General features: G+C 47.9%; 1 protein-coding gene across 1 annotated transcript; it reads left to right on the top strand.

The window, feature by feature from the left end:
- The first annotated feature begins 474 nt into the window (after positions 1 to 474).
- EIF6 (eukaryotic translation initiation factor 6) lies at positions 475 to 10,217 on the top strand. The gene is made up of 6 exons (XM_054218463.1): positions 475 to 644; positions 730 to 815; positions 1,737 to 1,912; positions 3,210 to 3,386; positions 4,005 to 4,186; positions 5,503 to 10,217. Exons 1-6 carry the CDS (start codon positions 538 to 540, stop codon positions 5,510 to 5,512), a joined length of 738 nt encoding a protein of 245 aa, XP_054074438.1. The 5' UTR covers positions 475 to 537; the 3' UTR covers positions 5,513 to 10,217.
- The last annotated feature ends 1,229 nt before the right edge of the window (positions 10,218 to 11,446 follow it).

Below are 11,446 nucleotides of genomic sequence, written 5' to 3'. Positions count from 1 at the left end.
GCGGCAGCTGGCACAGGTCACGCCTGGACACGGGTGGGCCCTATACACGAACGACATGCTGAGGCACTCGAGTGGCATCTGGATCACGGCTGGAATGTCTGCGGGCAGGTGACACTGCAGCAGGGTGCCGCTGTACAGGAACAGTATTGGTACGAAACTCATGCCTGCACAGGGGTGGCGTGTCTGCACATGGGGACATGCCGGCAGGGACCATGCCTGCATCCGCGTGGTGGTGACCCACGGTGGGCACACGGAGCGATGGCACACCTGGGCCCAGGGCGGCTCCTTCAGGTGCAAGCAGCCTGTGCGGGCACAGGGGTGGGCTCAGCCCGCGGTGGTGCAGCCGCGCACAGGGCGGCACGGCGGGGGCCGGGGCCCTCCGCATGATGGCGGCTGGGGCCGCGGCCAGCGCCCCACTGTCCCCGCCCGAGCCGCTCTGCCCCGCGCCTTCCGCCCGCCGCCGCCGGAAGCGGAAGTGTCGCCGCCGCGTGCGTCCGCCAGAGGCTGAAGCGCCGGTCGCCAGTCCCGGCCCCGGCCATGGCCGTCCGCGCCAGCTTCGAGAACAACAACGAGTTGGGCTGCTTCGCCAAGCTCACCAACGCCTACTGCCTCGTGGCCATCGGCGGCTCCGAGAACTTCTACAGGTGAGGGAGCCCCGAGGGCCCGGCCCGGCCGCCGCCGCCTCGGCGAGCCCCGCGGCCGTACCCTAACGGCGCTTTCTCCTTGCAGCGTCTTCGAGGGGGAGCTGTTCGGGACCATCCCGGTGGTGCACGCCTCCATCGCCGGCTGCCGCATCATCGGCAGAATGTGTGTGGGTAGGTGGCGGGGCGGCCCTTCCCCCCGGGCCTGGGGGGAGAGGGGCCCTGGAGGGGCGCCGGTGGAAACGGGAGGGCAATCCCCTGTTCGGTTGTTGCGCGCTGGGACACACCGTGGGTTTAACTGTGGCGGGGGGGTCCGATGGGCAGCACCCCGCATCCTCAGAGTTTCTATTTTAATGATTGAAGCGTGTGAAGAGGAGTGAAAATGGGAAAACTAACACTCACCCAGTAGCAAAGAGCTGGGGTAGCAGGGAGCGTTTGCCTCGCAGGGCTTAAAGATGGGTTAAAGACACATGTAAGTCTACTTTCTGGTAAACCGGGATAAGTTTCGTTTTTCTTGAGGTTAATGGTTCAGTGCCAGCACTGGAGAGGCAGAGCCCGGGGAGGGGGGACCATTAACAAATAGGAAGATCAGGGAAAAGTCTTTCATCTGTCTTTGGCTAGCGAGACCCTATTCAGTCAAACAAACTTCTTGCTTGAGTTTTGTTTCTGTGAAAAGAATGCCTTTGTCCATCCTATTTCATTGCTTTGCCACAGTAAAGTAATACAAACAAGCAGCAACTGTATGTTTTGTGGGGCAATTGGCATCTATGGAGGAAATTCCTAGTCAGAGTGTTTCATTGAGGACGTCAGGCTTCCTTTAGTTCTGTTGAAAAAGAGAAGTGATTAAAGATAGTGGCATTCACTAATTTCTACTCTCAGATCAGGCTGAGCTTCATCCTGCTTTTCCCTGCCTGTGGTGCTGTGTTATTCTTTAACGGTAGTGTTATTTCTCGTGGGCTGAATTCTGGGCTTGGGAGGAATGGACAGGGCAAGGGCAATTCAAGCCATTAGATGAACATCAGGAAAGTAGGAAGCCCTGTGGAAATATTCTTTTTTTTCTCTTCTCTCTCTTTTATTTTTTTTTTGTCATTTTAGGAAACAGACACGGACTGTTGGTCCCAAGCAGTACGACAGACCAAGAGCTTCAACATATCCGCAACAGTCTTCCAGATTCTGTACGAATTCAACGAGTAGAAGAGCGTCTGTCAGCACTGGGCAACGTCACTACCTGCAATGATTATGTAGCTCTTGTTCATCCAGATCTCGACAGGGTACGTGGCTCTTCAATGCTTTTAAATTCATAGCGGATGCATGTGAAATGATTGTCAAGTTGCAGTTTGGGTTGTAGTTGAGGATTGCGGTATGTTGCATGGGGATCAGAAGACCTGTGCGAGCAGCAGAGCTAGTGTCACGTAGGAGGCTGTGCTGCCTCATCTTGCCTTTCTTAGGTTATCAGGAGCGGTCAACATGGATGCACCAAGGCGGGGTCTGATAGCCTTCTAAGGTGGCATGACTGGCTGGGTAGATGAGGGGAGAGCAGTGGACATTGTCTACCTCGACTCTGTCAAGGCTTTTGATGCTGTCAGAGGTCCCTTCCAACCCCTGCCATTCTGTGATTCTTCTCAAGGGAGAAGTCTCAAAATTGGATTTTGGACTTCTGACTTGGTTTCAGTTGATCTGCCTCTTCTCCTATATTTTTCTTTATTTGTAGATGTGGAACCTGCCCCAAGTATAGCTTGTGCCCCCTTGTTCAGTATGCTGTAGTGAATGCTCTGTGGAGAAGGGAAGGAATGCGACATGGAAGTGTATTGTTGCGGGCGATTTGCTTTGCATATGTAACACTGAATGAAGAAAAGAGAGTGTGCACGAGTGTAATAAAGAGAGCATAAAGAAGAGTTTAGTCAGGACTACAACAGAAGTTACAAGCTACTGCTGAGCTGGCTGAGATTTGTAATAGTTGAAAGAGGCCACGGATGTGTTGACAGAGGGGTGAAAGAAAAAAGGAAGGTTCTTGTATGAAAACTTAAAATAAGGGCAGAGGAGACAAAGTTGCTGCTACTTTGAGAACTGATATATCAATAGCGTTAGAGACAGGTATGTTGTGTGGCTACAGGTAGCCACAGCAGTGGCTTACACTGTTTGCTTTCAGTTTGTGCTAAAGGTGATGAAGAAATGTGACTTGGTGTTAGGGGTGCAAAGGGGGGGAAAAGGTGGGCTGGGGGGCGGTGGTGGTTTTTGGGCACATTATGTTTTAAATAAGGGTAAAAAGTAAGGTAAGATGGTCAGAGAGGGAGAAATCAAAATAATTCACAGTGAAAACCTGGAAGGAAAGGAAGTTCTTAGAGTTCTACTGAAGGATATGACAATTTTGTCCCGGCAGTCTGGGAGTAAGTGTTTTATAACGATTGAGTAAGTGTTCTATAATGACTGAACTGCAGTGGATTGCGGAAGTGTGGGCAGGCTTCCAAAGGGGAGGATCCCGGTTGATGGTTGCATGCAGGAATAGCTTGACTTCAAATTCTACGATACCACTTTGCTTAGAACTTTATTCTCTCTTTATGTTTGCAGGAGACAGAAGAGATCTTGGCAGATGTACTGAAGGTTGAGGTTTTCAGACAAACAGTAGCAGATCAAGTGCTGGTAGGAAGTTACTGTGTTTTCAGTAACCAAGGAGGAATTGTGCACCCCAAAACTTCAATTGATGATCAGGATGAACTGTCTTCATTGCTCCAGGTCCCACTTGTGGTAAGGCATTTGTGGGTTTGTGTTTTCTCTTGCCACTCCCTTCCAACCCAGTTCTCAGTCTTTAATTTTTCTGTGCTTCATGGGCTCCTAGATAGTGTTTCCTCTGCAGAGCTTTCCAAGTGGGAGATGAGGAGAAGACTTGAACAGGGCAGGTCCTCTGAGAATTTTCCCTGTCTTTTCTGAGTCTGGACAGGCTGGTTAGCACCTTTAGTTTGCTTCTGAAACATTGCTTGGCTGGGGTTGTGCAAGTGGTGCTGACTGAACAGAGTGTGAGATTGTGTGTGGTTTGTCCAAAGGCAGTGTTTAAAAAAAATAAGTAATAAAATCCTGTGCCTGCGCAGTTGGATTTGTGAATTGCAGGATTGCTATGCCTTTATGCTTCCTACTTGTTAGATTTTATTTCACTGAGTGTCACACAATTTTCTCTCTTTAAAGAGAGAAAGGGTGTCCGTTAATCCTTTTATCCAAAATTTTTATAACTTTGTTGATGGCCAAAGCTTTAATACTTTTCAGGAGCGTGAGTTGAGGCCCTCCACTAAAGACTTGTAATAAGGATATGGAACGAAATGTGTTGCTGTCAGCGTACCCTGTTAACTCTTGCTGCTTTGTTTGTGCCAGGCTGGAACAGTGAATCGTGGCAGTGAGGTGATTGCGGCAGGCATGGTTGTAAATGACTGGTGTGCCTTCTGTGGGCTGGATACAACCAGCACCGAACTCTCTGTCATCGAGAGTATCTTCAGGCTGAACGAAGCTCAGCCAAGTACCATTGCTACCAAGATGAGAGATTCCTTGATTGACAGGTAAGGAGGATCCAGGTCTGTGTATAATCGTGGTCAAAACAGGCAAGATTTTACTATAAAATGAGCTTTTTTCACAATTATTTTATCTTTTTTCTTGAATTATTTTTATTTTATTTTATTTTTCAACTTCCTGTTTCCTTTTATTGGGTTACTGACAACAATTACCTCATTGCAGAAGGTTTTGTTTCCTGGTAGCTGATGAGCCTGCTTAGTCCTGTATGGAACGTGTGAGGGTTTTTAGTGCCGTTATGCTTAGCTATGACTTGAATGGATTTTTTTTTAAACAAATCTTGTTTTAAAAATTAAAACGCCCGTGACTTTGATTGATATCTCGGCTTTTGATTGTTTTAACCCATAACATTATTACTTCAAATGCCTGCTACAACCCTTTCTGGAGCTAAAAAGACTTTGGAATTTGTCTGCTGCTGCCTTAAATTTTTTTTAAGCCTTTTTGTCAAGTTTTGTCAAGCTTTATCCGAGTTAACTTTTAGTGGGAGGCAGGTTTTCTTGTTTTCTGCCTGGACTGGTAGTGATACAGGACTTCCCTATTCATTAATGTATGTACATATTCTTACAAGGTTTAGGCGTACATATAGATGAATGTTCTGTGTGAACTTCATTTGGGCTTTCATCTGATGACAGCTCTTACGATCCTTGCTGTGGTGCTAGAGGTGTGGCCTTGAGCTACCTGGGCCATTGTAACTTAGTGGCAGAGTTCTCAGCTTTCGTAAGAATGTATGGGAATGGCTTATGGCATAAGGAAAGAATGAGGAATTCCTTGAGTAAAGAACCCTTTGAAAGAGTTCTTTGCTGCCCCTTCACAGTTCCTGTATAAAGGCTGGATGTCCCTGAGCGTAACAGAGCCGTAATTAAACTCGCTCTGAGCTTTTGATAACTACCTAGACCAGACTGGGTGTACGTTTTGCCTTTTCCAGCTTGACAAGTCTGTTCTTATCATAGAATCATAGAATGTGTTGGGTTGGAAGGGACCGTTCAAGGTCATCTACTCCAACCCCCCTGCAGTGAGCAGGGACATCTGTAACCAGATCAGGTCGCTCAGAGCCTCATCCAGCCTGGCCCTGAATGTCTCCAGGGATGGGGCCTCCACCCCCTCTCTGGGCAGCCTCTCTTATGGCTGGCTGTTGGCAGGCGCTAGGTCTGCTTCCCTCTTTTCACAGACCCTTATGTTCTAGGAAGGGGAATTTCTGCTGGGCTTTTGTAATGAGAGGTTGAGAACTGACTGTACGGGTGTTTTGAAATGCCTTCTGCACTCCCTGGCACTCATCTGCTAAATCTCCTTTCTGTTTTCTTTTTAGCTTGACATGAGCAGTGCTGGTTCCTGCTTTCCAGAAAGCTCCTAAGGAGTGAAGTGTCAGGCTACACTTTGGATTACAGACATCCAGACCTTCCGGTGTTGTTTCTGCAGGCCTAGCCAATGGAAGAGGCTACAAACCCAACTTCTTGTAGTGTTTTGTAAACTAAGTATTATTTCAAAACCTGACAAATAACATACATAAGTTACAATTAAGGAATGCTCTCTATCCCTTTGCTCACATTTTCCTGTTCTTCAGCCGTGCTTTTTCATTTTGTGATGCTGACTGAGCCCTTCAAATTAGCCAACAATATTTACTCTTGTGGCTCTCGGATATTGATCGCTAGAGGTTATTTTGCCTTAAATAATGCATCCGTGTTCTGCTGCACAGCAGTCTGTTCCAGCACATACGTGGCACTGCCCTCTCTTTCCACACTCTTGCTAAAGCCCCTTGTATGTCCAATACCAAAAATATAGTAGTTTACTTGCCACAAAACCATTCAGAAGTCATCACCTGCTCTCTTGCCCTGACTTGCAGCTATTCTCACAGGGCCGGTGATTCTGAAGTCATCACCTTTGACTAAAAATGGAGTTTCTCAAAGTCAGTCCAGGGACTTCTAAGAGCAGCAATGCGTGACTGCCTCTGGAACCAGCGGTATTTGATCTGTTGTCTGCAGGTGCCTGGTGGCGTGTGTTCTGCTTCTCAGGCATCTGCAAGGGAGAGCCTAGAAAAGCAGGCTGTTGCCAGGGGCTTACGTTTGTTCTACAGCAGTTCCCCACCGACACTGGGAAACTCTTAAAAGGCAGCATATAAAAAAAGAAATAAACCACCTCGTCTTGAGTTATTTTGGAGACAAAGGTTAAGTAACAGGGTTTGAACCAGTTACTCCAGACAGTCAGATGTTACAGATTTGGGAGCTTGCTAAGGAAGAGCTCTGCCCTCGTCACGGGGCGATGGTGGCAAAAAGCTGTAGATACTGCTTTCAGGTAGAAGATAGTCATTTGCTTCTAAACAGAGCTCGCTGATCTGATTTCATTGCGTTTCTTCTGCTTGCCCATTAAGGGTGTACTGAAGGCACAGAAATGCCTCCACTTCCCATCCCGAGGGTATGTGGAAGCTCCTCGTTGCTCCCACACAGCTGCATTGCTCTCGGCTGGGGTCTCTTGAGGAGAGAACTGTCGTGAGGGCAATGTGGGCAGAGCTCTTTTTTGGCCCTGGTGCTTCAGGCTTTGTAGAAAATTAAGCGAACTTCCATTTTTGTTTTACTGTCTGGATGCTTAGGGAAGGTTTGGGTTGATTAAAGGTTGCTCCTTAAACTTTTAAATAAAGATTGCCATAGGATCCTGCTGTCTGCTCTGTCTAGAACGGCAACTGAGCCAGGGGCTGCCGTTTCCAGAGAGCTCGCCTGCCTGCTGCCTGTAAGCAGCTCAGCTCCTTGCCACTATGGCTAACAGCTTTTGGTGTTTATGGCCCCTTTGATACAGGTGTCTACCTTTCTTGGCACTGACTCCAGGTCTCCTCTTAGCGTGTCTCAGTATTCAGAGTGAGAAGCGGCTGTCCTTTGGCCCCCTTGCAGGGCTCTGTTGGTAGGTGTAAATGGCAGTTGGACTCTTGCTGTCGGTGTTGGCATTTATTTGTCAAGTGTGAAATGAGTAAGGCTGAAGTTTTCCTCTGCAACTTCTGTAACTCATTTTTTCTCATTCCGGTTGATAAGCAGGAATCCTGGTTCATATTGGTGATCTTGATGTGTGTTGCGTGTCAAAAATTGCTCAGAGCTAAACAAGAAAAATAATCCAGTCTCTGTGTAATCCAGATCCTTAAATAGGAAAGATACCGGTGCAGCGCTGGGGGCTGTGATACGCCAAAGAGGATTAGAGACAGAATATTGGCAGAGTAGGGTATTGCTAATGGCAGTGTGTGACCTCTTTGAGAATTGCATTGAAGCTTTGGAACTGGAAGGTGGCAAACACGATACCTCTTTTATGTACAAGGAAAACAGAAACTATAATAAAGAATGGAATTAGTAGAACCATGGATATGTGATACCATGAGAGAGCATAAACTTGGTGTTTTAACGGCAAGTCATGTCTTACAAGACCTGGGGAGTTCTTTAAAGGAGTCCACAGGGATATGGAGAAGGTCTGTTGTAATGTTACTTGTATTGCCGAAAAGTGTTTGGCAGGTTTTTGTGCCAGAGGCTTTTAGGGACCCTGGGTGAGTGATCCCATGGAATGAGAGGGAAGCCCTTTTACGTGCTTGAGAATGGGGGGGGGGAGTCAGAGTAAATGGTTAGATTTTCCAGGAGTTCCACAGGGAGCTCCGCTGGGAGCCGCCACGGTCAGCATTATTGTCCCGTTCGGGAAAGGCAGCGGATCAGTGCAGGGAAGTCCACCCACGCTGGCTTATTCTGACTGGTAAGGACGAGGACTGACTGATGGGTCGATAGAAGGGTAAATTTGGTGCAGCTGGACGTGAAGTGAAGCATGTTGTGGTGAAGGATCCAAATTTCCCACCCTGTAGCGATGAGCTCTGACCCGCCCAAGAGCAACTTCTTGGCCTGAAGGTACGTATTGTAACAAAGGTGTGCTCAGTCGTCAGCAACAGTCAAGAAAGCAAACTGAATGTTTGGAGGAGTTAGGAAAAGAAAGCCCAAACAAAGCATCGTTATCCATAAATCCATGATGCATCTGTACCTTGAGCACTATGTGTACATTAGATGCAAATCTTGTGCAGCGGTTGCCGAGCTTTTCTGCAAATACATATTCTGGGGGTAATGCTCATCTCCTTTGTTGTTCATTAAATTTTGGTTCTTCTAAAAACGCCAAAAGAAGGCAGGGGAAAGGAGCGAGATTCTCGTGCTGTTACCGATTCCTTCCCAGGAGAACCTGCCGAGCAGGGTTGGAACTGCCAGGTGTGGGGCCGTGAGGGTGGGACCATGAAACAGTGAGGGAGAAACGATGGCTCAGGCGAAGGGTCCCACGAGCAGCAGAATTACCAGTGGCAGGCCCTTGGCTTTACACAGCTCGAGGCACTTAAAGCACCGTGCAACGCTTGACAGACCCTTTTTATGCGCTTTACCTCAAAGGCGTCACTCTCCAGTGGCGACACCAAAAGAAGGTGTTAAGGAATAGTCAGTAAAATCAAGTTGTATGTCCCTGGTGCTGGGTGTCGCTGCCACAGGTTCTCAGGAGTCTTAACAATGAAAGTTCTGAACTCCGAAGCCCCCGGTTACGCTCCAGGGCCGTGAACCGCCTTTGCTCTCCGGCAGCAGAAGGCGACACGTGACTTTGTGTATTATGCGGTGATCCAGGAATGATCTGAGGACCTACAGCTGATTCCAGCTGCGCTGGGCAAGTTAGTGTGATACCATGAGAAAGGCCTGGGAGGAATGTGACGGGATGGCAAAGAGATGTCCAGAGGTTCTTGAGGGAGGAATGAAGGTCTCACGGGTCAGCGAGGAAGTCACAGGGTGTGTAGCTTTGGCTGCCACAGTGTGCTCTAATGTCCAAAAGCTCATGAGGATCCTTCATGGAGGTTTTTAAAAACCTGAGTCCTCATGGTGTGAGACGGGAGATGCCCTTGAGGTTTAATGACCAACTGTAAGTTAGAAACGACTAATCCCTCTTCTAGCGGAGGACCCCTCTGTTCTGGCTGTAGCGGTTGTGTATCCCAGCACATTTCTAATGTACCTGGAGAAATGAGCCTACTTCACTGGTCATGAAATGATCTGAGATGGTCAGAAACAAAGGCAGGACGCTGAGCGCAGGACAGCGGGTGTAGTGGGCTGCTCGCCGCTCGAGGTGAGCACGTGCCAGGGCTCCCCTCCGGCTGTACAAGTGCTGCCAGGTGGCCGTGTGGTGCCGGGGGCGCAGTGAGAGGAGCTGAATGAGCAGCGCTGCTCCCTGCTCCCCCGCGGTGGCAATATGTCCTGGTGCTGCATTTCCGGATGGGAACTGGCACGCGGCCACCTGGCCAAGGAGACGCTTTAGCTGTGCTGATGGGAGGCGGAGCGGGTCCATACCCTGCTGCTGGGTCGCTGTGGATTACAGATCCAACCCACGGTCCCAGCAAAGAGCTCAGGTGTGTGAATGTTGAGGAACTACCCCTTACCCAAATACTGACGTTTGTGCCCAAATCCAGGTCACCCCAGGACCGCACAGGCGCTAATCTTTCCAAAAAAAAAAAAAAAAAAAAAGATGACAGTGGCGTGCACGGGGTTGTGTTGGGGGAAAGTGGGTCAACTGCTCGCCTACCTGCCCTGGCCCACCTGTGCCAACACGCGGAACCGTGGAGGGCTGTTTCCTGGCTCCTTAAACACCTACGGAAACACCTCACACCCTGGCAAAGCTCCAACAGGTAACATCTGCACCAGGAGCCAGTTACGCAGCAGTTAAAAGAGGCACCAAACTCTTTCTCGGGTTCTTTGAAGCAGCAGTTCTTTGAGGAAGGCTGGATTTTGGCAGCAGAGGGTTTACCTCGTCGCCGTGGCGTGCCCAGCTCTGCGGGGCAACCCTTGCTCCAGGGCCAGGCTCTGTGCCGCCTGTACAGCTTGGAACTCGGTGTAGGGTTTTGAACAGCCCGAAAAATCTACCTTTGGGCAGGAGTAAAAAAAAAAAAATACAAACAAAACCAGACATTTCTCCAGGTTGTAAATTTTTTTTTTTTTTTTTAATGATGGCTGTTGGAAGTTGCTCAAAGGTTTGGGCTGTCACAGTCCCAGAAGAGATGGCAGCGTACGGATGAGTTCGATGTGCCATGTGGATGTGGCGTTCGTAGTGTGCATTCTACCACATATATAGTACACATAGCAACGTACAGAGTAGCACGTGTTGGGGGGTGTCTAATTAGTAGCTCCGATTTCATTTGGTCCTTTGCACTCCTTCACCCATCATGAGACGTTATCAGACTGCGTCACTAAAATTCAAAGTTTTGCATCTACTAGTTTCTCACTTATTTTGTAATATGTTTGTAATACTTTTTTGTTTCTATGTTTAAACACAATAAACAGCTTGGCTACAGAAATCAATTATGAAGGACAAAATACAGTTTGAGACCACGTGTTACGCAGGCCTAGTGGGCTTCACTAGCAGCATCTATTTGTCTATCCTGCTTCACCATAGCAATATTTGAGCACTAGTTAGAAATTCAGAATGCTGACAATCTTTCTGCTTCTTCATTCCTCATCATTGGAATTAGGAATATTTTTCTCATCGTTGGATTTTTTTTTTCGTAGCCGGTGTTTTAAAGGTGTACTTTTTCTGTTCTAACTGGACCTTCTGTGCATTGCACTTCCATTGCACTGAAGGAAACTCGGTTATAGGCAGAGGGCTTACGCTAATCACGTCCTCCTTATAGTGAGCGTGCAAAGCAGTCCATGTGCTTGCGTGAATGGCACATCTGTACGGGATGGGCTTCACCATTGCATTGCCCTGCAAGAAACTCTTCTTCCACTCTTATTTAACACAGCAGAAATATCAGCATTGGCAACAAAACGTACCAAGTTTGTGGTTAGGACCCAACATCCTCAACCGTTCCCAACTGTAACGGGGATAAGCAGAAGCTGCTGTTGTAGGAAGAGACTTGTGAAAAGTTACTAGCGGAAAGTTCAGGCACCTATCTCGCCTTTACCTGATTTTTATGTCTGTCAAATGTGGCTAGTGATGGAACTCACTCTACTGCGTGGCATGCATCCTTTGGTCCTTGCCAAATATCTGCCTGTGAAGAAGTAAGCAAAAACAAAAAACAAATTTCAAAGGCATACAATGTCTGTAACATCTACAGGGATTGGATTTAGTTTTATAAACAGACCTAATTCTTACTGTATCTTGACTATTTCAGCAAAATATAGTGACAATCTCACTCCAAACAAACATTTCCATTCTCCTGAAACCCAACGTACAAATTCCACAATCTAGTTACACGTGCCACATAACACCAATTCATCTTT

The sequence above is a fragment of the Rissa tridactyla genome, chromosome 12 (assembly GCF_028500815.1).
Source record: "Rissa tridactyla isolate bRisTri1 chromosome 12, bRisTri1.patW.cur.20221130, whole genome shotgun sequence".
NCBI lineage: Eukaryota > Metazoa > Chordata > Aves > Charadriiformes > Laridae > Rissa > Rissa tridactyla.
This window is presented reverse-complemented; position numbering and strand designations above follow the sequence as displayed.

Coding starts and splice junctions, on each gene's coding strand:
- EIF6 (XM_054218463.1), top strand. CDS start 538: ATGGCCGTCCGCGCCAGCTTCGAGAACAACAACGAGTTGGGCTGCTTC. Junction 1,913..3,209: donor TTCATCCAGATCTCGACAGG/GTACGTGGCTCT, acceptor TTATGTTTGCAG/GAGACAGAAGAGATCTTGGC. Junction 3,387..4,004: donor TGCTCCAGGTCCCACTTGTG/GTAAGGCATTTG, acceptor TGTTTGTGCCAG/GCTGGAACAGTGAATCGTGG.